General features: G+C 46.0%; 1 protein-coding gene and 1 long non-coding RNA gene across 4 annotated transcripts; both read right to left on the reverse strand.

The window, feature by feature from the left end:
- Positions 1-1,568: 1,568 nt before the first annotated feature.
- Positions 1,569-24,957, reverse strand: LOC120059023 (splicing regulatory glutamine/lysine-rich protein 1-like). 2 transcript variants are annotated; one of them, XM_039007789.1, is made up of 3 exons: positions 24,536-24,957; positions 3,426-4,492; positions 1,569-3,378 (listed from the first exon to the last, which is right to left on the reverse strand). In XM_039007789.1, the coding sequence occupies exons 1-2, from the start codon at positions 24,558-24,560 to the stop codon at positions 3,462-3,464; spliced, it is 1,056 nt and encodes a 351-aa protein (XP_038863717.1). In that variant the 5' UTR covers positions 24,561-24,957; the 3' UTR covers positions 1,569-3,378; positions 3,426-3,461. The 2 variants fall into 2 exon arrangements, with proteins under 2 accessions (XP_038863717.1, XP_038863716.1); XM_039007788.1 differs by having other exon boundaries at positions 1,569-4,492.
- On the reverse strand, positions 10,572-23,160 carry LOC120059024. 2 transcript variants are annotated; one of them, XR_005478078.1, is made up of 2 exons: positions 23,142-23,160; positions 10,572-11,980 (listed from the first exon to the last, which is right to left on the reverse strand). It is a non-coding gene; the product is annotated as an uncharacterized LOC120059024 (long non-coding RNA). The 2 variants fall into 2 exon arrangements; XR_005478079.1 differs by lacking the exon at positions 23,142-23,160 and adding an exon at positions 22,490-22,508.
- Positions 24,958-25,690: the final 733 nt, after the last annotated feature.

The following is a 25,690-nucleotide window of genomic DNA, read 5'->3' on the forward strand; positions in this document are numbered from 1 at the left end:
GGGCCACCTCGCTATGGATTAGCATCAGAGACTAGTAGACAAGGGCCACCTCGCTATGGATTAGCATCAGAGACTACTAGACAAGGGCCACCTCGCTATGGATTAGCATCAGAGACTACTAGACAAGGGCCACCTCGCTATGGATTAGCATCAGAGACTACTAGACAAGGGCCACCTCGCTATGGATTAGCATCAGAGACTAGTAGACAAGGGCCACCTCGCTATGGATTAGCATCAGAGACTAGTAGACAAGGGCCACCTCGCTATGGATTAGCATCAGAGACTAGTAGACAAGGGCCACCTCGCTATGGATTAGCATCACAGACTAGTAGACAAGGGCCACCTCGCTATGGATTAGCATCAGAGACTAGTAGACAAGGGCCACCTCGCTATGGATTAGCATCAGAGACTACTAGACAAGGGCCACCTCGCTATGGATTAGCATCAGAGACTAGTAGACAAGGGCCACCTCGCTATGGATTAGCATCAGAGACTACTAGACAAGGGCCACCTCGCTATGAATTAGCATCAGAGACTATTAGACAAGGGCCACCTCGCTATGGATTAGCATCAGAGACTAGTAGACAAGGGCCACCTCGATATGGATTAGCATCAGAGACTAGTAGACAAGGGCCACCTCATTATGGATTAGCATAAGAGACTATTAGACAAGGGCCACCTCGCTATGGATTAGCATCAGAGACTAGTAGACAAGGGCCACCTCGATATGGATTAGCATCAGAGACTAGTAGACAAGGGCCACCTCATTATGGATTAGCATAAGAGACTATTAGACAAGGGCCACCTCGCTATGGATTAGCATCAGAGACTAGTAGACAAGGGCCACCTCGCTATGGATTAGCATCAGAGACTAGTAGACAAGGGCCACCTCATTATGGATTAGCATAAGAGACTATTAGACAAGGGCCACCTCGCTATGGATTAGCATAAGAGACTAGTAGACAAGGGCCACCTCGCTATGGATTAGCATCAGAGACTAGTAGACAAGGGCCACCTCATTATGGATTAGCATAAGAGACTATTAGACAAGGGCCACCTCGCTATGGATTAGCATCAGAGACTAGTAGACAAGGGCCACCTCGCTATGGATTAGCATCAGAGACTAGTAGACAAGGGCCACCTCGCTATGGATTAGCATCAGAGACTATTAGACAAGGGCCACCTCGCTATGGATTAGCATCAGAGACTACTAGACAAGGGCCACCTCGCTAGTTCTGACAGGACATCTTTGTGTTGTGTAGCATGATGTATGTAGTACTACAGTACCCATAATGCAAGGTGTACCAATACACTCTAGATACTACATGGCTTAGTAGTAGTGTGTGTTTCTAAAGGAAAATTGACCAAGAGGCACTTTGTTATGACATTGATTAATTTCTTCAATTCACCGACTGTGTTTTAGTATTTTACTGGTATCAAAGTCATTGAGTCTTTGCTGCTTATAGATGTATCCGTTCAGTTATGTGACAATGGCTTGCGTCCAAAATAGCACCCTACTCCCTGCAAAACGAATGCGTATAGTATAAGGAAAACGGTGCAATTTCAGACTCACTCTCCATACTTTATTTAGTAAACACCGGCTTGGCTAGAGAAATGAAGGTACCAGCACAGATCTGTAGAGACATAGATCACTAGTCATTATTTATATATATATATAATAGTATATATACTTACAGTATATAAAACTTTATATAACAGTATAATTACTGTTCTCCAGCCATCTATAACAACTATAAAATACTATATAAGAAAGCATTTAAGGAGAGTTTACAATCCAGGCCAAGCAAGCAAGCAGGAGGCAAATCATTTCTCTCTTGGGTCATTTATCTTAAATCTCTGTAATCTTTTTTTTTTATTTCATCAAAATAAAAAATAGCATGCTAAAATTATATAATAAAAACAAATAGGAAATCATATATTATAGTGTCCTGTAGTTGTGGCTTTGCTCTCTTCGATCTATAGTACACCACTACAGCCTCTAGGTGGCGCTAAAACACTCCATGTGGGTTTGTAGACAGAGGGTTGATATATGCAATTGTTGATGTTGTTGCCACTTGCATTTTAATAATAAACATTTCTGATGACAATGATTATGTTTGAAGATGATATCACTCATGATGATATAGAATGTAGATCCGATGTAAACAACCGACGGTGATGGTGGACTAACTGTAGATAGATAGACAGTGGTAGTGGTAGACTTATGGGCATGGCTGGTGAGACCTAGTCGAGAGATGGCTTAACGGGTATTTGGGGTGCAGTGGACAGGGGAGTGTCCTAGTCGAGAGATGGCTTAACGGGGGTTTGGGGTGCAGTGGACAGGGGAGTGTCCTAGTCGAGAGATGGCTTAACGGGTGTTTGGGGTGCAGTGGACAGGGGAGTGTCCTAGTCGAGAGATGGCTTAACGGGTATTTGGGGTGCAGTGGACAGGGGAGTGTCCTAGTCGAGAGATGGCTTAACGGGTATTTGGGGTGCAGTGGACAGGGGAGTGTCCTAGTCGAGAGATGGCTTAACGGGTATTTGGGGTGCAGTGGACAGGGGAGTGTCCTAGTCGAGAGATGGCTTAACGGGGGTTTGGGGTGCAGTGGACAGGGGAGTGTCCTAGTCGAGAGAAGGCTTAACGGGGGTTTGGGGTGCAGTGGACAGGGGAGTGTCCTAGTCGAGAGATGGCTTAACGGGGGTTTGGGGTGCAGTGGACAGGGGAGTGTCCTAGTCGAGAGATGGCTTAACAGGGATTTGGGGTGCAGTGGACAGGGGAGTGTCCTAGTCAAGAGATGGCTTAACGGGGGTTTGGGGTGCAGTGGACAGGGGAGTGTCCTAGTCAAGAGATGGCTTAACGGGGGTTTGGGGTGCCTGTCTTGTTGTTGTCCTAGGCTCTAATGCACGATAGGTTGGAGGATCTGCCAGTCAAACCAGTCAGGACCACGATAGGTTGGAGTAGCTGCCAGTTAAACCAGTCAGGACCACGATAGGTTGGAGTAGCTGCCAGTCAAACCAGTCAGGACCACGATAGGTTGGAGTAGCTGCCAGTCAAACCAGTCAGGACCACAATAGGTTGGAGTAGCTACCAGTCCCACCTAGGGTTGCAAAATTTTGGTTGGAGGATCCCTGGAATTATGAGGGAATAAGCAGGAAATCTGGGAATCCTCCAACCAGGATTTCTGCTTTTGGGAAAGTTATCAGAAAGTCCACAATACTCCTTCTGTTAACCAGCACCACAGGAACAGTCAGTCGTCCACAACACTCCTTCTGTTAACCAGCACCACAGGAACAGTCAGTCGTCCACAACACTCCTTCTGTTAACCAGCACCACAGGAACAGTCAGTCGTCCACAACACTCCTTCTGTTAACCAGCACCACAGGAACAGTCAGTCGTCCACAACACTCCTTCTGTTAACCAGCACCACAGGAACAGTCAGTCGTCCCTCTCTTCCTCTCATCTACAGGTCAAGACCTCTTCTCAGCCTGTGTCCCACCAACACCTGAGTCAGTTTCTGCTGGCTGGGTTTAATCCAGGGGCCGGGGCCGGTGGCCCCCCGTGACTGTGTACTTCTCCAGGGGCCCGGGTTGTGGGATGCATGGGTGGCCCGACACCATGACTGGGTTCTCCATGGGTCCCCTCTCAGTTCTCTGGGTTCTCCCCACCCAGGTGGGGCCCCGGCGGTGGATCCAGAGATACTGGCAGCAGACACACTGAACTGGTCAGAGAAGCTGGCCCCGGAGGCTCCTGAGGCCCCTGACTCTGCATTAGACAGCTCAGCGTCTCCATCCTGCAGTGGCATGAGGAAGGAGAAGGGAGCCCGCTCTCTCTCTTTCTCTGGGGGTCTGTCTCTTTTTTCCGGTCCTGCAGCCTTTGTCTTCACCTCCCTCTCCCTCTCTTTCTCTTTCTCCCTTTGTCCATCCCTCTTCCTCCTCCCCCTTTCCCTACCTTCTACCGTCGCCTGTGTTTTACTGGCTGAGGGAAGTATGTGTACGTCCAGCTCCTCTATTTCCTCTACCCTCTCTCTCCTCTCACTTTGTGTTGTCCTGCTCCTCAGCTGTTTTGACCTCTGTTTGACCCTGCTGTGCTTCACCTCCGGCACTGTCTCCACTACCTCCTCCTGTCTGTCCGAGTTCCTTAGTACGTTCTTGGGTAAACTCTGGGAACATTTTCCATTGTCCTTATTCTCTGACTTCTGACCTCTGTGGCTGATCACCTGACTCTCCTCCTCCTCCTCTTCCGCCTCCTCCTCCTCGGGCCAATCCAGGTCTGTGTCAGGAGTACCTCGCCCTCCTCCTCCTCCTCTGCTACTCCTTCCCCCCAGACTACCTCCCTTCCTCTGCCTTCTTCTCTTCTCCCTCTCCCTCTGTCCTCCTCCTCTATCCACCCTTCCGCTCTTCGTTGGCAGAGAGTGTGTTTTATCTACTGCAGCCACACCCGGCTCCTCTGGTTCGAGATAGGAGGAGGGGGAGACTGCTCTGGGATCATGGTCTGAGAGAGGAGAGAGAGAAGGAGGGGGGGCAAAGAGAGGGAGAGAGATAGAGAAGAGGGGGGTCAGAGGGAGAGCGAGAGATAGAGGGGAGAGGGGGTCAGAAAGAGGGGGGAGAGGACAGGCAGAGCCATAGTGGGCAGAGAGAGAGGGGGAGAGAAAGGGGGGAGACAGAGGAGAGGGGGGGGTACAGAGAGAGACAGAGAGAGACAGAGGAGAGTGGGGGTGCAGAGACAGAGAGACAGAGGAGAGGGGGGGTGCAGAGAGAGAGAGACAGAGGAGAGGGGGGTGCAGAGAGAGAGAGACAGGGGTGGGGGGCGAGAGAGTGACACAGAGGAGGGGGGGGGGGGGGGGGGTGCAGAGAGAGACAGAGGAGAGGGGGGGGGGGGGGGGTGCAGAGAGAGACAGAGGTTAGTGGGAGCTAGAGGGAAAAACATAACGTAGAAACAGTTTCCATGTGATGTCACAAACAGTGTTTGAAATAATGAAACAACTATTGACAGTGAGTTGGGATGAAAGGTACCACTTTACAATAAGGTTCCATTTGTAAAGGGTATATAATGGGTTGGTAATTACGTTATTAACCGTTATTTAATGATTTGTAAATGCATTATAAACCATTAACAAATGGTTTATAAACAAATTGGTCAAACCAGTCCAATAACCAGTCAGTGCTTGCCAAAGAGTGAACGACTATTTACCTACATCTATTTAACCATTTATAAATGCACTTACCAAATGCTTGCACAGTTTATTTTCTCACTTTTGGGTGTGATGCATTGTTGCTCTGTTCCATGAACAGAAAATGGTTGGTTTTCAGACAAACGGTCAACTCCCATGATGCATCTAGCCCCACGTTTTAACCCCTAATGATGATGTACTGGTACACTTATTTATTCCAGGAATGAAGACCTCATTGGAAAGATCTCATTCCGTAGTATTGGTGTGGTTCACTGGTTTCAGAGAAATTCCTCCGACTTTGTGAGCTCTGCCCATCTTAAAAATAAAGACGACCTGGAACGTACCCAGAATTGTATGCTGCCACTGACTGACATGATGCGACAGAGTATTGTGAAGAATCAGGACGGACGTGGCTATGACAAGTGTGGAAAGGCCAGACAGAAGAGATTGGGTGAAAGAATTGTTGTTCACGAGTAAAAAACATTTTTTGACAGAGGACAGAGGATGATTTAGCACGCTGCTCAGCTAGCTAAGTATCTAGTAGCCAGCTAATGTTTGCTAGCACGTCTGTCCTAACTAGCTAGCAGTAGGAAAAACCTAAAACGTCTTTTTTAATATAAAAATTCTGCTAGATGATTAACCACAAGATAATCTTTGGCATGGTATAGTTACCTAGCTAAATAGATTATGTTTGCTGGCTAGTTAGCTTCACTAGTTAGCTAGCAAATGTTAAGGCCTTGATAAACTGGCCCTTTTGGGGGGGGGGGCAATATTGCAGAGTAATGTTGATGGCAACGGAGAGGGGTATGAAACACTAGCAGGCCTGGGTAACACCAGTCCTCTAGGGCCTGATTGGTCTCACACTTTCCCCCCATCTCTAGCAAACACAGCTGATGAATCAAATTACATTCTAAACTAAAGATCATGATTAGGTGATTATTAGAGTCCGGTGTGTTAGCTGGGTGCTGGGGAAAAACTGTGACACCAATCAGGCTCTTGAGGACTGGAATTGCCCACCCCTGCATGACTAGAGCAACAATGAGTAATGATGACCAATAATAGATTTTATATGTTAACTTCCCCATTTATTTACTCATCTCCTACAGCTTGTTGTTGACTGCCACGTCGGTGCTGGAATTTATTATCGAACAAACAAGCCATAAAGAGATGTAGCAGGATTCCTGCGCAATCATTCAACCTAAAGCCTCGTTCACAATACCCATAAGCAGTCCGTTACGTTGCGCCGGATGTCATGCATTTCAATGGGGACGTCCACAACAGAGTGGAATCGCAACGCCCCCTTGCGGTTGAAGGCTCCGTTGTGAGACGGACACCGCATACTTCGAACAGGAAGTTACCAAACTACAGAAGATGAAAATATGTGGTTTCCGGTGATGGCTTTATGGGATAACTAACAACTTGTAATCAATGACCCCTTCCTATAAGTGAGTACTATTTTAATAGCAATGTAAAATAATACACATTGGCTGCTAAGACAATTATATTATACTAAGCAAAAATACAAACGCAACATGTAAAGTGTTGGTTCCATGTTTCATGAACTGAAATAAAAGATCACAGAAATGTTCCATACTCACAAAAAGCTTATTTCTCTCAAATGTTGTGCACAAATTTGTTTACATCCCCGTTAGTGAGCATTTCTCCTTTGCCAAGATAATCCATCCACATGACAGGTGTGGCATATCAAGAAGCTGATTAAACAGCATGGACATTACACAGGTGCACCTTGTGCTGGGGACAATAAAAGGCCCCTCTAAAATAGGCAGTTTTGTCACACAACACAATGTCATGGATGTGAAGGAGCATGCAATTGGCATGCTGACTGCAAGAATGTCCACCAGAGCTGTTGCCAGATAATTGAATGTTAATTTCTCAACACCGTTTTAGAGAATTTGGCAGTACGTCCATCAAGGCCTGATAACCGCAGACCACGTGTAACCACGCCCACCCTGGACCCTCCACATCTGGTTTCTTCACCTGCGGGATCGTATGAGACCAGCCACCCAGACAGCTGATGAAACCAAGGAGTATTTCTGTCTGTAATAAAGCACTTTTGTAGTAAAAACTAATTCCGATTGGCTGGGCCTGGCTCCCAAGAGGGTGGGCCTATACCCTCCCAGGCCCACCCATGGCTGTGCCCCTGTCCAGTCATGTGAAATCCATAAATTAGGGCCTAATGAAATGATTTCAAATGACTGATTTCCTTTATATAAACTGTAACTCTGTAAAATTGTTGAAATAATTGCATGTTGTGTTTATATTTTTTGTTCAGTATATATTTACCACATATGCGTGTGAAAGTAACAGCAAACATTTCAACAAGAGAAAAAAAAAGCACCCCTCCACTGGCAAGAGTTTTGAGCTGCGTCTATGATGTGTGTCTTTACCACAGTTTATAATACATGTTAACAACATATTCCAAATGCAAAGCTTTATAAGTCAATTATCAATTTCAAGCAAGTTTTACATACCAAAAGACCAGTAGGCATATGTTAGTAATTGATTGACAGTTTACTGGTCTAATCAGAGGGCAGAGTGTGCGTTTCACTAGCCAATCTGTTGCAGTTTGTTTTGTTTTTTGCAAGGGTGATGCTGCGGGCTACTGTCTCTGGCTCCGTGTAGAGTAATCCACGTAGACCAGACCAGCCGATCTTCAAGGCATTCCTAGTCGATCAGAGAAAAGACCATAATAAAGGTTTGCCCTCCTTTTTTGTATTTATTATTTGTGTTGCGCTGTTGGCGGTAGGTACACTTGATTCAGAAGCCCTGCTCAACGGCTGGTGAGCAAAGTGGTCCCATAGTCTGGCACAGTGTACATGTCATAATACCCATAAAACCTAGCGGTGAAACTCGGCAATGGTTAGAATAGTTTTTTTCACCATTAATTTTAGCGTCTGCGATTTCTGAACTATTTAAGGTTTGTGTTTGGTGTAGGCTTACCCTGGCGAGACATTTTGAAAGCTGTGTAATTCTCTCTCGGACAAGGTGAGTTTTAGTATATTCACCTCAATTTACAGATTTTTTTCCCCTAAATGGCAGCAAAGAAGACCTCAGCAAGACTACAACTTCCTGCAGGAAGCTCCTGCACGTCATCTCTAGTCGACACTGTCAGCTACCGTTCACCAGCACGATCAGAGACCTTCTCCATGAACTTCTTACGTCCCCTTTCTCTGTCTTAGCTAGCCACTGACTACACTTTAGCTAGCTAGTTAGCAGAGCAGTAGATAAAACATCATTTTGTTTCACTTAGCCTAGATAACTGTAAAGTATGTTGACTTTGGTATCTATTTCAGACCTTATGGCATTTTTCAAGGACGGGCATAAGAGCATTAAAAAGGCAGAAGACCACTAGACGTCTGGCCAGGTGAAGAAGACCACTAGACGTCTGGCCAGGTGGAGAAGACCACTGGAAGTCTGGCCATGTGGAGAAGAACACTAGAAGTCTGGCCATGTGGAGGAGACCACTAGAAGTCTGGCCAGGTGGAGAAGACCACTAGAAGTCTGGCCAGATGGAGGAGACCACTAGAAGTCTGGCCAGGTGGAGAAGACCACTAGAAGTCTGGCCAGATGGATTAGACCACTAGAAGTCTGACCAGGTGGAGAAGACCACTAGAAGTCTGGCCAGATGGAAAAGACCACTAGAAGTCTGGCCAGGTGGAGAAGACCACTAGAAGTCTGACCAAGTGGAGAAGACCACTAGAAGTCTGGCCAGGTGGAGAAGACCACTAGAAGTCTGGCCAGGTGGAGAAGACCACTAGAAGTCTGGCCAGGTGGAGAAGACCACTAGAAGTCTGGCCAGATGGAGAAGACCACTAGAAGTCTGGCCAGATGGAAAAGACAACTAGAAGTCTGGCCAGGTGGATTAGACCACTAGAAGTCTGGCCAGGTGGAGAAGACCACTAGAAGTCTGGCCAGATGGAGGAGACCACTAGAAGTCTGGCCAGGTGGAGAAGACCACTAGAAGTCTGGCCAGATGGATTAGACCACTAGAAGTCTGACCAGGTGGAGAAGACCACTAGAAGTCTGGCCAGATGGAAAAGACCACTAGAAGTCTGGCCAGGTGGAGAAGACCACTAGAAGTCTGACCAGGTGGAGAAGACCACTAGAAGTCTGGCCAGGTGGAGAAGACCACTAGAAGTCTGGCCAGGTGGAGAAGACCACTAGAAGTCTGGCCAGGTGGAGAAGACCACTAGAAGTCTGGCCAGATGGAGAAGACCACTAGAAGTCTGGCCAGATGGAAAAGACAACTAGAAGTCTGGCCAGATGGAAAAGACAACTAGAAGTCTGGCCAGGTGGATTAGACCACTAGAAGTCTGACCAGGTGGAGAAGACCACTAGAAGTCTGGCCAGATGGAAAAGACCACTAGAAGTCTGGCCAGATGGAAAAGACCACTAGAAGTCTGGCCAGGTGGAGAAGACCACTAGAAGTCTGGCCAGATGGAGACCATTAGAAGTCAGGCCAGGTGGAGAAGACCACTAGAAGTCTGGCCAGGTGGAGAAGACCACTAGAAGTCTGGCCAGATGGAGAAGACCACTAGAAGTCTGGCCAGGTGGAGAAGACCACTAGAAGTCTGGGCAGATGGAGAAGAACACTAGAAGTTTGGCCAGATGGAGAAGACCACTAGAAGTCTGGCCAGATGGAGAAGACCACTAGAAGTTAGGCCAGGTGGAGAAGAACACTAGAAGTCTGGCCAGATGGAGGAGACCACTAGAAGTCTGGCCAGATGGAGACCATTAGAAGTCTGGCCAGGTGGAGAAGACCACTAGAAGTCTGGCCAGATGGAGAAGACCACTAGAAGTCTGGCCAGATGGAGAAGACCACTAGAAGTTTGGCCAGGTGGAGAAGACCACTAGAAGTCTGGCCAGGTGGAGAAGACCACTAGAAGTCTGGCCAGATGGAGAAGACCACTAGAAGTCTGGCCAGGTGGAGAAGAACACTAGAAGTCTGGCCAGATGGAGAAGACCACTAGAAGTCTGGCCAGATGGAGTAGACCACTAGAAGTTTGGCCAGGTGGAGAAGAACACTAGAAGTCTGACCAGGTGAAGAAGTGCAGCTATAGTGAGGGGTAACCGGTTTGGTCAGGGCCATCATGAGGGATAACGTTTATCCTGTGTCTGTGAGTGTAGCTAGTAAGTTAAGTTTGAGCATCTTAACAATACAATGTGTTCCGTACAGCTGTCAACATTCTACAAGGAAAGAGTCACTTAATCAATTATAGAATCATTAATCAGGTTACCCCGGATACCAGACTTAGATGAGTGATAACTCAGTTCTAGAATGTTGTCATTGATGAGAATGAATGTAAAAATCTATTGACATTCAGAATGGACTTAGTTTAGACATCCAGCCTGTATTGTAGTTTCATGACCAGAGACGAATCTTGAGAAACACAGTGTTTATTTATTTAGAGTGGTACATGGATTCACACAGTCTTGATCTATAGGATCCTTTCCCACTAAAATGATTGATACAGTATCAATGAAAGTTGATGGAAAATCTTCACTTGTCCTCATGTGAAAATTACAGTTCATTAAATATTCTCCAGCTGTAATTTCATAAATTAAATCAAACTATTTATATAGCACATTTCTTACAGCTAATGCATTTCCAGGTTCAAAGTCATGTGTCACTTAACCACCTTCCTTTTGGCAGGTCTCTATAGGTGACCACTTCCTGTTGGCAGGTCTCTACAGGTGACCACTTCCTTTTGGCAGGTCTCTACAGGTGACCACTTCCTGTTGGCAGGTCTCTACAGGTGACCACTTCCTGTTGGCAGGTCTCTATAGGTGACAACTTCCTTTTGGCAGGTCTCTACAGGTGACCACTTCCTGTTGGCAGGTCTCTACAGGTGACCACTTCCTGTTGGCAGGTCTCTAGGTGACCAGTTCCTGTTGGCAGGTCTCTACAGGTGACCACTTCCTGTTGGCAGGTCTCTATAGGTGACCACTTCCTTTTGGCAGGTCTCTACAGGTGACCACTTCCTGTTGGCAGGTCTCTAGGTGACCACTTCCTGTTGGCAGGTCTCTATAGGTGACCACTTCCTTTTGGCAGGTCTCTATAGGTGACCACTTCCTTTTGGCAGGTCTCTAGGTGACCAGTTCCTGTTGGCAGGTCTCTACAGGTGACCACTTCCTTTTGGCAGGTCTCTACAGGTGACCACTTCCTGTTGGCAGGTCTCTACAGGTGACCACTTCCTGTTGGCAGGTCTCTACAGGTGACCACTTCCTGTTGTCAGGTCTCTATAGGTGACCACTTCCTGTTTGCAGGTCTCTAGGTGACCAGGGGATTCTCTCTACAACATGGAAATGCCCCCATGGAGCTCATCAGTGTAGCCATGCAGCCTATTTTGCCGGTTCACAATATTGGCCGTACGGATGTGGAATGCAGAGTGGAGGAAGCCAGCCGTGCCCAACCAAGTGGAGGATCTTTACCTGGCTGAAGACTACAACCCTCTGTCCCGTGAGCCCACAGAGGATCTTGGTTGGAGGAACAGTCTCCAGGGGCAGGTTCGGTGGAATGGCATGTCTCCTTAAACCTGAGTCAGAACAACCGCTACCCTCCCTGGGGGCATGCAGGCATCCTGGCTGACATGACGCTGTCGGTGGAGCAGCAGGAGGCTATACGGCAGGCAACAGTTGGACAGCGCACCAACCCCAACTGGCACACCATGAGGAGAGGGAAGGATGACGGTCAGGAATTATGGAGCAGTGGTTAGGGCCAAGTGCGTTACTCCGTCGCTGCTGGAAAAAAGGGTCCTCAGATCACAGTCGTTGGATGGGGGTGTTGTCTGTAAAAATGAGGCACAGATAACGAAGAGGATGACATCAAGGCATTCAAAATGGCTACAGGGATGGATGTGCAGGAGTCAGGGCTTTGGGTCACATGGTCTGGGAAACCTTGGTGCCTCACCGGATGGTCTGGTGGGCACCACAGTAGTGATTGGTGGTCAAGTGTCTCTATGGTGCAAAGGCACCTTACCATTGACTATAGTAATGGTAAAATAGACTGGGTTTTGGTCTATCTGCACATCTAAAATCCTACTATGTGGATGGGACAATTCTAATAGGATGGAGGAATCAACTGGGACGCTCAACTAGATGATCAGGAGAGTCTAGGGTACTATTTGCTCCGAAGAGGCGAAGTATTGTGATGAGCTATAAAACTGTACTTCTGATTCTAATTCTCAAAAGGAAAGTTAAAACCCCCTCAGTTGTGAGGTCACTGAGGAGGACCAACAGTGATAGGGAGATTGTCTGAAAGGGACTGACATGTAGGATTTTGGGCAATGGCCTGCAGACCACGATTTCTACAGTCAGGCCGAAAAATCTACTAGCCCAGTCTGAAAAGTGCTTGACTCAAGCCAGCTTAGCCCATTCTGAAAAGTACTAGCCTCGAGCTAGCTTAGCCCAGTCTGAAAAGTACTAACCTCGAGCTAGCTTAGCCCAGTCTGAAAAGTACTAGCCTTGGGTTAGCTTAGCCCATTCTGAAAAGTACTAGCCTCGAGCTAGCTTAGCCCAGTCTGAAAAGTACTAGCCTCGGGCTAGCTTAGCCCAGTCTGAAAAGTACTAGCCTTGAGCTACCTTAGTCCAGTCTGAAAAGTACTAGCCTCGAGCTAGCTTAGCCCAGTCTGAAAAGTACTAGCCTCGGGCTAGCTTAGCCCAGTCTGAAAAGTACTAACCTCGGGCTAGCTTAGCCCAGTCTGAAAAGTACTAGCCTCGAGCCTGCTTAGCCCGGTCTGAAAAGTACTAGCATCGGGCTAGCTTAGCCCAGTCTGAAAAGTACTAGCCTCGGGCTAGCTTAGCCCAGTCTGAAAAGTACTAGCCTTGAGCTAGCTTAGCCCAGTCTGAAAAGTACTAGCCTCGGGCTAGCTTAGCCCAGTCTGAAAAGTACTAACCTCGGGCTAGCTTAGCCCAGTCTGAAAAGTACTAGCCTCGAGCCTGCTTAGCCCGGTCTGAAAAGTACTAGCATCGGGCTAGCTTAGCCCAGTCTGAAAAGTACTAGCCTCGGGCTAGCTTAGCCCAGTCTGAAAAGTACTAGCCTTGAGCTAGCTTAGCCCAGTCTGAAAAGTACTAGCCTCGGGCTGGCTTAATTTCCATCCCTGCTGACATTTCTAACTGATGTCAATTTGATTAGTCATGTACAACAGATGCACTTGTGAAACAAAACCATTTCTGTGTTTTGTATTGGAAGACATTGAGTCCTTTGTGTGCTAGCTAATTGTAGCTAATGTAGCTAACTAGCCAACCAAGGTGCCTAACTAGCTAGCCCACCAGGCGATATTATTAAGCTAGCTAACATTAGTTCACCGTTCGTGTAGTCAAGAGTTTTTTTTTTTTTAAATGGTGACATGCTAGCTAACAAACTCCTTGCCATGGGGCCGGCCTAACGTTAGCTACCAAGTCTGACTAGTTAAATATCCCTTCCCTGGTGGGCTAACGTTAGCTAGCATAACACCACTCACCACATGAACAAGTACCTGGCTAGCTCACTAAGGACATGTCAATAAAAAGGTCACAACTTTCCTTATGCTAACCTATACTGGTTTTATTTTTACTTGTAAGGAAGGTAACGTGCCTTGTACATGTAACACAGTCACTGGTTATCGAGCTAATTTTCATGCGCACCTAGCTGACCACAGATCTTTGACCTAGCCAAAATTGCTTGTTAGCAGCTAGCAATCGCAACTTACCTTATCACACAGCTCCAGCGACGCCTCTCAGTTACAGAGGTCGGAAAACAATTAAATGCGTGCTTATCGGAGTAGTGGTTACAATCCGGTACATAGCACAGAACCATCCTTGCTTCTGATCGACGCAGAGACCTAAGGTTAGCTAATTCGCTACAATAGGTAATTTAAAAAAAAATAGAGGAATTTAAAAGTGCTATGATAGCTAGCTAGGTAATAAAAAAAAATGCTAAACAAGAATGCTGTGTTCAAAAAAACTGGGAACTCGGACTAAGAAAAAATCTGAAACTCGGAGGTCTAGAGGTCTAACTTTATGACCTGAAGATCACTGACAATATGATTTGACCTCATTTTCTTTTTTAGTTCCCAGTTGTCTTGAAATCAGATGCAGGTACCATCCAGTAAAATAAAAAAGCTAATTATTTGCATATTATTTCAATTTATTCTCAGCTGTTCCTCGCAAGTGCTACACCAACTGTTTTATTTTGTTATCAAAGCTCGAGTTTAGAAATATAATATTGTCTGAAATTTACAATATTGGCAGGCCAGGCATTTAACCAATATGCTGTGATAATGTATTAGGCATACTGTACTGCACAAACCTCATTCCTACAGAACAGTTTTTATTAGGTTAATGTTACATTTTTTAAGTCATGTTTTTTTTTTTTTTATCTGCGCTTGCTCGGGTTGCTTTTTGACTGCGAAAGTGATCTTGACTCAGAAAAGGTTGGTGACAAAACATTAAAAAACCTGGCCAGATAATTCCACGCCATCAGTCTTAAGTCAAAGTCGAGTCCGGAGTTTTGAGGCTCCAAGTCAAGTCACAAGTTATTTTATTTTCTATCAAGTCGAGTCTCAGGTCATCAAAGTTGTGTCCAAGTCAATTTGTGTCCAATTTGAGTCCAAGTCATGTGACTCGAGTCCACAACTCTGATAACTAGATTTTGAAAATGTTTTACTTCACAATTCTAAGCTAGGAAGTGTAAGTGTTATTCAAACTAGCCAGTTAAACACACAAAAAACGATGTAAACCGAAAAACGAAATGTAAAATCTACAAGGTTTGCTAGCTAGCGGATTAGCCTGTTTGTCCCACTGCACGCCACCGTGGATATATTCGTCAGTTAAACATGACAAACTGAACACAGTATCTATTAATGTATCACTATATAATCTTGTAGTGGAGCAACATATGAGACGTGAGTGACCAACATCTCACTCCAACATGGGAGTGGATTTTCTCTCGCTTCGGCACGAATACGGTCGCCTTGTTTTCCAAAGTATCACATGACCAAGATCTGTGCTTTGATTAGAGGATTCTTACAAATAGCCAATCAAGATTCCCCAGATAATAAAAAGTTTATAATTTTCAATGTAAAATAGTCGCAGAAACCATTGCTGGCAATATTGCCTCTCAAAACTGCCAGTATATCAAGGCCTTAACTTACTATCTAGCTGCCTAGTTAATTAGCTAGGGTACTAGCAACAATTTTGATAACTAGCTAACCCCTTTAATCTGTGGTAGCTAACTATTAGTGTTAGCAAGTAATGTTAAACACTAGTTAGCTATTATTATTAGCTAGTCGGATTAAGAAATCATAGGCCCAGGGTCTTTGTTATCGTCGTGACAATAGCCTATCTAAAAATGAGTTACTAAAACAGTGCTGCTGTTAGCTACTGTTGTTGAGAAAATGTGTTTCTATTGGTTCCACAGACAGATTTGTCTTCTCTTTTCAGCCGTAGACAATTGCTTTCCAAAATTGTACGTTTTTTCCTGCGATTGTATTTGAGAAAATCTGCAAAAAGGCAAACCCGACAGCCGCAATCAACCGTAGAAATATAATCCATAGACAGCAGTTCCCATTCAAGTCAGGACCGGCATCCATTGCTAGTGTACCCATGAGTTTACCAGTCAAATGTCCAGGGGAAAGAGGTTAAAAAATCTCTTATTATGTCTATGGCCACAAAACAGATTAGCTAGCAGTGGATAATGCTGCCCAAACTGCAGCCTTCCCGGCTGTAGGCATGCCGGTAACTGACAAAATAAAGGAAACACTTGAGTAAGCAAAGTTATATGTTATGGCGTAACGTGCATTTTCCTGGCGTGGTTTAGGTCCACTTGTATAATCTATACAAAGGCGCATTGAAAGCTGTTCTGGCAGCTCGTGGTGGCCCAAGACACTTTTTGTTGGCGCCAACTGCACTATTGATTCTCTGTGGCTACATTATGATTTCTGGTGTATTTTCAACATCGATAGCGGGCTCCTGTGGTTGGATTAAATAAATAAAAAATATATACATTTAAATTAAAAAAATACAAAAATTGCCTCTTGGGCCCTCTACTGGCTAGGGCCCCTGCCTCATACATTTGACCAGTCACATTTATTTATCATGCAGTTTATTTTTTTGATATTTTATTATTTAGTTATCCAATCAAGGCAGGGCCCCCCAGTTACCTACATGGGCCCCTACCTCCTCTCCTCCCCCCTTCTGACGATTAGCAGAACAGCAGTAGACAGCAGCAGGCTGTACTCACTGAGAGCAGGCTCTTTAATCGTCTTGTGGTTGCAGTAAAAAAATATATATATATGATATTTATCACTACATATATACTACAGTATATACTGTGCATTCGGAAAGTATTCAGATCCTGTGACTTTTTCCACATTTTGTTACGTTACAGCCTTATTCTAAAATTGATTAAATTATTTTTCTTTCCTCTTCAATCTACACACAATACCCCATAATGACAAAGCAAAAACAGTTTTTTAGACATTTTATCAAATGTATTAAAAATAAAAACAGAAATACCTTATATACATAAGTATTCAGACCCTTTGCTATGAGACTCGACATTGAGCTCAGGTGCATCCTGTTTCCATTGATCATCCTTGAGATGTTTCTACAACTTGATTGGAGTCCACCTGTGGTAAATTCAGTTGATTGGACATGATTTGGAAAGGCACACACGTGTCTATAAAAGGTCCTACAGTTGACAGTTCATGTCAGAGCAAAAACCAAGCCATGAGGTCGAAGGAATTGTCCCTAGAGCTCCGCGACAGGATTGTGTCGAGGCACAAATCTGGGGAAGGGTACTAAAACATTTCTGCAGCATTGAAGGTCCCCAAGAACAGAGTGGCCTTCATCATTCTTAAATGGAAGAAGTTTGGATCCACCAAGACTCTTCCTAGAGCTGGCCGCCCAGACAAACTGAGCAATCCGGGGAGAAGGTCCTTGGTTAGGGAGGTGACCAAGAATCTGATGTTTACTCTGTCAGTGCTCCTTCTAGAAGGACAACCATCTCTGCTGCACTCCACCAATCACGTCTTTATGGTAGAGTGGCCAGATGGAAGCCTAAAGGACTGTCAGACCATAAGAAACAAGATTCTCTGGTCTGATGAAACCAAGATTGAACTCTTTGGCCAAGCGTCACGTCTGGGGAAAAAACTGGCACTATCCCTACGGTGAAGCATGGTGGTGGCAGCATCATGCTGTGGGGATGTTTTTCAGCGGCAGGGACTGGGAGACTAGTCAGGATTGATGCAAAGATGAATGGAGCAAAGTACATAGAGATCCTTGATGAAAACCTGCTCCAAAGCGCTCAGGACCTCAGACTGGGGCAAAGCACACATCCAAGACAATGCAGGAGTGGTTTCGAGACAAGTCTCTGAATGTCCTTGAGTGGCCCAGCTAGATTCCGGACTTGAACCCGATAAAATATCTTTGGAGAGACCTGAAAAAAGCTGTGAAGCAACGCTACCCATCCAACCTGACAGAGCTTGAGAGGAACTGCACAGATGAATGGAAGAAACTCCCCAAATACAGGTGTGCCAAGCTTGTAGCGTCATACCCAAGAAGACTCGAGGCTGTAATCGCTGCCAAAGGTGCTTCAACAAAGTACTGAGTAAAGGGTCTGAATACTATGTAAATGCAATATTTCAGTTTTATACATTTTAAAAAATGTATTAAAACCTGTTTTTGCTTTGTCAGTACGGGGTATTGTGTGTAGATTGATGAGGGGAATAAACAATTTAATCCATTGTAGAATAAGGCTGTAACGTAACAAAATGTGGGAAAAGTCAAGGGGTCTGAATACTTTCCGAATGCACTGTATTTCTTTAATCTTTTTTATTTATTTTTGCGGTATGCGCTAGAAACACTAAGTATGAATATGTATGAGCTAGAATCACTAAGTATGAATATGTATGAGCTAGAAACAAGTACAGTACCAGTCAAAAGTTTTAGAACACCTACTCATTCAAGGGTTTTTCTGTATTTTTACTGTTTTCTACATTGTATAATGATAGTGAAGACATCAAAACTATGAAATAACACATATGGAATCATGTAGTAACCAAAAGAGTGTTAAACAAATCAAAATATATTTTATATTTGAGATTCTTTAAAGTCGCCACCCTTTGCCTTGATGACAGCTTTGCATTCTCTCAACCAGCTTCACCTGGAATGCTTTTCCAACAGTCTGGTAAGTTCCCACATATGCTGAGCACTTGTTGGTTGTTTTTCCTTCACTCTGCGGTCCAACTCATCCCAAACCATCCCAATTGGGTTGAGGTTGGGTGATTGTGGAGGCCAGGTCATCTGATGCAGCACTCCACCACTCTCCTTCTTGGTCAAATAGCCCTTACACAGCCTGGAGGTGTGTTGGGTCATTGTCCTGTTGAACAACAAATGATAGTCCCACTAAGAGCAAACCAGATGGGATGGCGTATTGCTGCAGAATTCAGTGGTTGCCATGCTGGTATGCCTTGAATTCTAAATACATCACTGGCAGTGTCACCAGCAAAGCAACCCCACACCATCACACCTCCTCCTCCATGCTTCACGGTGGGAATCACACATGCGGAGATCATCCGTTCACCTACTCTGATGGACTGTTGTTTCTCTTTGCTTATTTGAGCTGTTCTTGCCATAATATGGACTTGGTCTTATACAAAATAGGGCTATCTTCTGTATTCCACCCCTACCTTGTCACAACACAACTGATTGGCTCAAACGCATTAAGAAGGAAAGAAATTCCACAAATACATTTTTAACAAGGCACATTTGTTAATTGAAATGCATTCCAGGTGACTACCTCATGAAGCTGGTTGATAGAATGCCAAGAGTGTGCAAAGCTGTCATCAAGGCAAAGGGTAGTGTCACGCCCTGACCGTAGAGATCTTTTTATTCTCTATGTTTGGTTGGTCAGGGTGTGACTCGGGTGGGAAACTCTATGTTCTGTGTTTCTATGTTTTGGCCGGGTATGGTTCTCAATCAGGGACAGCTGTCTATCGTTGTCTCTGATTGGGGATATCATACTTAGGCAGCCTTTTTTCCTTTTGTATTTTGTGGGTAGTTGTCTTTGTTAGTGGCCTGTATAGCCCTAGTAAGCTTCACGTTTGTTTTTGTTGTTTCTTGTTTTGTTGGTGACATTCTTAATAAAGAAAAATGTACGCTCACCACGCTCAGAGACAGAGACAGGCTGCACCTATTTTGATTTGTTTAACACTTTTTTGGTTACTACATGATTCCATATGTGTTATTTCACAGCTTTGATGTCTTCACTATTATTCTACAATTTAGAAAATAGTAAAAATAAAGAAAAACCCTTGAATGTGTACAAACTATTTGACTGTTACTGTATGTTTCATTTAATTTTAATCACTTTGTTTCAACAAGCCTAATCTGTGTTCTGAGTAAAGTAAATCACTCACTGAGATAAATATGGCTGATGTTTGTACTGAAATAGCTCCATTCATAAGGACAGATGCAGGCTGAACAAGTAGGCCTGTTATTTAATTATATTTATATACAGGCGTAGCATGTATAAGACACCATTTATAAGGGGGTCATTCATGCTGATGATACATTATAGCTGCAGGCTTTAAGAATTGAAATGGCACTTTTTACTGTTGGATCACATGCCACCAGGAGTGACACATAAATATCTCCATTCTATAGCTTGGACTCACTGCATGCAAATAAACCTGGAGATATGAGACGCCTCTTGTTCACCTAACTCAGGGCAACAAGGACATGTGGTCCCAACTGTGTGGCTCAGTTGGTAAGAGGGTGGCACTAGCAAAGCCAAGGTTGTGGGTTTAATTCCCAGCAGGGATCAGGTACACATACTAGAATGGATAAAAGGGTCTGTAAATGGCATATGTCAATGTGAAGACCTCTAGAACACAAAGGATGTAGAATTAAGAGGTCTAGAACACAAAGGGATGTAGAAATAAGAGTTCTAGAACACAAAGGGATGTAGAAATAAGAGTTCTAGAACACAAAGGGATGTAGAAATAAGAGTTCTAGAACACAAAGGGACGTAGAAATAAGAGTTCTAGAACACAAAGGGATGTAGAAATAAGAGTTCTAGAACACAAAGGGATGTAGAAATAAGAGTTCTAGAACACAAAGGGATGCAGAAATAAGAGTTCTAGAACACAAAGGGACGTAGAAATAAGAGTTCTAGAACACAAAGGGATGTAGAAATAAGAGTTCTAGAACACAAAGGGATGTAGAAATAAGAGTTCTAGAACACAAAGGGACGTAGAAATAAGAGTTCTAGAACACAAAGGGATGTAGAAATAAGAGTTCTAGAACACAAAGGGATGTAGAAATAAGAGTTCTAGAACACAAAGGGACGTAGAAATAAGAGTTCTAGAACACAAAGGGACGTAGAAATAAGAGTTCTAGAACACAAAGGGATGGATGGATGAAGAGAACCAAAGGAACGGAGAGAATAAACCAAAGAGAATGAAAGACTAACAGGAAGGGATACCAACCGCGTATTCTCTGTTCTGCCGACGACATAGAAACAAGGCTCTCCCTGCTTAGAGTTGGTCATACACAGAGACAGGCTGGAGAGCTCCACTGAGAGGGAGGAGGAGGAGAGGGAGGAGGAAAGAGAAGGAAAAGTAGATGGAGAGAAGGAAAAAGAGAGAAAGGTAAGGGAGAAATAGAAGGAAAGACCACAAGTTGGGTCAGGAGAAAGACAAATAGAGAAAGAAGAAAAACCAAAGTGTTCAAAGTCAAGACAGGAAGATAGACTCTTAGCAGTGAGAAAGAAGACACCTGTTAGAGGAAATAAATGAAAGAAGCGACCCTTTTGAATAGGTCAGTAAAGCCTTGTTCACACTTCAGGCCTTAATGCTCAAATCAGTTTTGGAATACTGACTGTCCAAACAACAAGTTACAAGTGACCAAATCAGATTTGTGTGTGTTCATTTTGCATGGACTGGTGCCGCGGGTGGGTGGAGGCCAATGGATTGCTCTAAAATGAGCAAACTCCGCTCACCCGGTGGACCGGGCCATACAAAACAAACTCCACCACTCAGAAGTTACGAAGGTGGTTTGATATGTTCCTTGAAATATCCGATTCCATGTGCTTTTTGGCTGTTTAGACTGCAGGAAAAATAACAGATTGTAATCGGTTATGCAAAATGCACATAGAATCTGATATTTCAAGCAACAAATCAAACCACATTCGTAGGTGGTGTGAAGTCAGATACAAATCTGATTCCTGGCCTTCCGACTTGTCTGAACGGTCAAATGGGATTTATTTGACCTCAAGTGGTTTTTAGGCTGTTATTTGGCACATCTTGTTGCTTGCTAGCTAGCTTCAAACTGCCAATATGAACAAGGCTTACCAATCAATAAGAAACGGATCAATTATACATATCCTTCCTTCCCTCTCTGTCTCTTACCATAGTCTGTGAACGTATCCTTCCTCCCTACCCTGTCTCTTACCATAGTCTGGAATGTATCCTTCCTCCCTACCCTGTCTCTTACCATAGTCTGGGACATATCCTTCCTCCCTACCCTGTCTCTTACCATAGTCTGGGACATATCCTTCCTCCCTACCCTGTCTCTTACCATAGTCTGGAACGTATCCTTCCTCCCTACCCTGTCTCTTACCATAGTCTGGGACATATCCTTCCTCCCTACCCTGTCTCTTACCATAGGCTGTGAACGTATCCTTCCTCCCTACCCTGTCTCTTACCATAGTCTGGGACATATCCTTCCTCCCTACCCTGTCTCTTACCATAGTCTGTGAACGTATCCTTCCTCCCTACCCTGTCTCTTACCATAGTCTGGGACATATCCTTCCTCCCTACCCTGTCTCTTACCATAGTCTGTGAATGTATCCTTCCTCCCTACCCTGTCTCTTACCATAGTCTGGGACGTATCCTTCCTCCCTACCCTACTCTTACCATAGTCTGGAACGTATCCTTCCTCCCTACCCTGTCTCTTACCATAGTCTGGAACGTATCCTTCCTCCCTACCCTGTCTCTTACCATAGTCTGGAACGTATCCTTCCTCCCTACCCTGTCTCTTACCGTGGTCTGGAATGTATCCTTCCTCCCCGTCTCTTACCATAGTCTGGGACGTATCCTTCCTCCCGTCCCTGTCTCTTACCATAGTCTGGGACATATCCTTCCTCCCTTCCCTGTCTCTTACCATAGTCTGGGACGTATCCTCCCTACCCTGTCTCTTACCATAGTCTGGGACATATCCTCCCCTCCCTGTCTCTTACCATAGTCTGGGACGTATCCTCCCCTCCCTGTCTCTTACCATAGTCTGGGACGTATCCTCCCTACCCTGTCTCTTACCATAGTCTGGGACGTATCCTCCCCTCCCTGTCTCTCACCATAGTCTGGGACGTATTCTCCCTTCCCTGTCTCTTACCATAGTCTGGGACGTATCCCCCCTCCCTGTCTCTTACCATAGTCTGGGACGTATCCTCCCTACCCTGTCTCTTACCATAGTCTGGGACGTATCCTCCTTCCCCTGTCTCCTACCATAGTCTGGGACGTATCCTCCCTTCCCTGTCTCTTACCATAGTCTGGGACGTATCCTCCCTTCCCTGTCTCTTACCATAGTCTGGGACGTATCCTCCCTACCCTGTCTCTTACCACAGTCTGGGACGTATCCTCCCTTCCTTGTCTCTTACCATAGTCTGGGACGTATCCCCCCATCCCTGTTTCTTACCATAGTCTGGGACGTATCCTCCCTCCCTGTCTCTTACCATAGTCTGGGACGTATCCTTCCTTCCCTACCTCTTACCATAGTCTGGGACGTATCCTCCCTCCCTTCCCTGTCTCTCACCATAGTCTGGGACAAATCCTCTCTTCCCTCCCGGTCTCTCACCATAGTCTGGGACGTATCCTCCCTTCCCTGTCTCTCACCATAGTCTGGGACGTATCCTCCCTTCCCTGTCTCTTACCATAGTCTGGGACGTATCCTCCCTTCCCTGTCTCTTACCATAGTCTGGGACGTATCCTCCCTTCCCTGTCTCTCACCATAGTCTGGGACGTATTCTCCCTTCCCTGTCTCTTACCATAGTCTGGGACGTATCCTCCCTACCCTGTCTCTTACCATAGTCTGGGACGTATCCTCCCTTCCCTGTCTCTTACCATAGTCTGGGACGTATCCCCCCATCCCTGTTTCTTATCAAAGTCTGGGACGTATCCTCCCCTCCCTGTCTCTTCCCATAGTCTGGGACGTATCCTCCCTTCCCTGTCTCTTACCATAGTCTGGGACGTATCCTCCCTCCCTTCCCTGTCTCTCACCATAGTCTGGGACGTATCCTCCCTTCCCTCCCTGTCTCTCACCTTAGTCTGGGACGTATCCTCCCCTCCCTGTATCTTACCATAGTACGGGACGTATCCTCCCTTCCCTGTCTCTTACAATAGTCTGGGACGTATCCTCCCCTCACTGTATCTTACCATAGTACGGGACGTATCCTCCCCTCCCTGTCTCTTACCATAGTATGGGACGTATCCTCCCTCCCTTCCCTGTCTCTCACCATAGTCTGGGACGTATCCTCCCTTCCCTGTCTCTTACCATAGTCTGGGACGTATCCTCCCCTCCCTGTCTCTTACCATAGTCGGGACGTATCCTCCCTCCCTTCCCTGTCTCTTACCATAGTCTGGGACGTATCCTCCCTTCCCTGTCTCTTACCATAGTATGGGACGTATCCTCCCTACCCTGTCTCTCACCATAGTTTGGGACTTATCCTCCCTTCCCTGTCTCTTACCATAGTCGGGACGTATCCTCCCTCCCTTCTCTGTCTCTTACCATAGTATGGGACATATCCTCCCTCCCTTCCCTGTCTCTCACCATAGTCTGGGACGTATCCTCCCTTCCCTCCATGTCTCTCACCATAGTCTGGGACGTATCCTCCATTCCCTGTCTCTCACCATAGTCTGGGACGTATCCTCCCTACCCTGTCTCTTACCATAGTCTGGGACGTATCCTCCCTCCCCTGTCTCTTACCATAGTCTGGGACGTATCCTCCCTACCCTGTCTCTTACCATAGTCTGGGACGTATCCTCCCCTCCCTGTCTCTTACCATAGTCTGGGACGTATCCTCCCTCCCCTGTCTCTTACCATAGTCTGGGACGTATCCTCCCTACCCTGTCTCTTACCATAGTCTGGGACGTATCCTCCCCTCCCTGTATCTTACCATAGTACGGGACGTATCCTCCCTTCCCTGTCTCTTACAATAGTCTGGGACGTATCCTCCCCTCCCTGTATCTTACCATAGTACGGCACGTATCCTCCCTTCCCTGTCTCTTACCATAGTCTGGGACGTATCCTCCCTACCCTGTCTCTTACCATAGTCTGGGACGTATCCTCCCTTCCCTGTCTCTTACCATAGTCTGGGACGTATCCCCCCATCCCTGTTTCTTACCAAAGTCTGGGACGTATCCTCCCCTCCCTGTCTCTTCCCATAGTCTGGGACGTATCCTCCCTTCCCTGTCTCTTACCATAGTCTGGGACGTATCCTCCCTCCCTTCCCTGTCTCTCACCATAGTCTGGGACGTATCCTCCCTTCCCTCCCTGTCTCTCACCATAGTCTGGGACGTATCCTCCCCTCCCTGTATCTTACCATAGTACGGGACGTATCCTCCCTTCCCTGTCTCTTACCATAGTCTGGGACGTATCCTCCCCTCCCTGTATCTTACCATAGTACGGGACGTATCCTCCCTTCCCTGTCTCTTACCATAGTCTGGGACGTATCCTCCCTTCCCTGTCTCTCACCATAGTCTGGGACGTATCCTCCCTTCCCTGTCTCTTACCATAGTCTGGGACGTATCCTCCCCTCCCTGTCTCTTATCATAATCGGGACGTATCCTCCCTCCCTTCTCTGTCTCTTACCATAGTATGGGACGTATCCTCCCTCCCTTCCCTGTCTCTCACCATAGTCTGGGACACATCCTCCCTTCCCTCCCTGTCTCTCACCATAGTCTGGGACGTATCCTCCCTTCCCTGTCTCTTACCATAGTCTGGGACGTATCCTCCCTTCCCTGTCTCTTACCATAGTCTGGGACGTATCCTCCCTTCCCTGTCTCTTACCATAGTCTGGGACGTATCCTCCCTTCCCTGTCTCTCACCTTAGTCTGGGACGTATCCTCCCTTCCCTGTCTCTCACCATAGTCTGGGACGTATCCTCCCTTCCCTGTCTCTTACCATAGTCTGGGACGTATCCACCCCTCCCTGTCTCTTACCATAGTCTGGGACGTATCCTCCCCTCCCTGTCTCTTACCATAGTATGGGACGTATCCTCCCCTCCCTGTCTCTTACCATAGTATGGGACGTATCCTCCCTCCCTTCCCTGTCTCTCACCATAGTCTGGGACGTATCCTCCCTTCCCTGTCTCTTACCATAGTCTGGGACGTATCCTCCCCTCCCTGTCTCTTACCATAGTCGGGACGTATCCTCCCTCCCTTCCCTGTCTCTTACCATAGTCTGGGACGTATCCTCCCTACCCTGTCTCTTACCATAGTCTGGGACGTATCCTCCCTTCC

Source organism: Salvelinus namaycush, chromosome 14, assembly GCF_016432855.1.
Source record: "Salvelinus namaycush isolate Seneca chromosome 14, SaNama_1.0, whole genome shotgun sequence".
Taxonomy (NCBI): Eukaryota; Metazoa; Chordata; class Actinopteri; order Salmoniformes; family Salmonidae; genus Salvelinus; species Salvelinus namaycush.

Excerpts from the sequence above, each read along its gene's own strand:
- LOC120059023 (XM_039007789.1), bottom strand. The coding sequence starts at position 24,560 with ATGGGGGGATACGTCCCAGACTATG. Across the intron at positions 4,493-24,535 it reads GGGATACGTCCCAGACTATG|ACCATGATCCCAGAGCAGTC; the intron begins GTAAGAGACAGG and ends CTCCTCTCTCAG.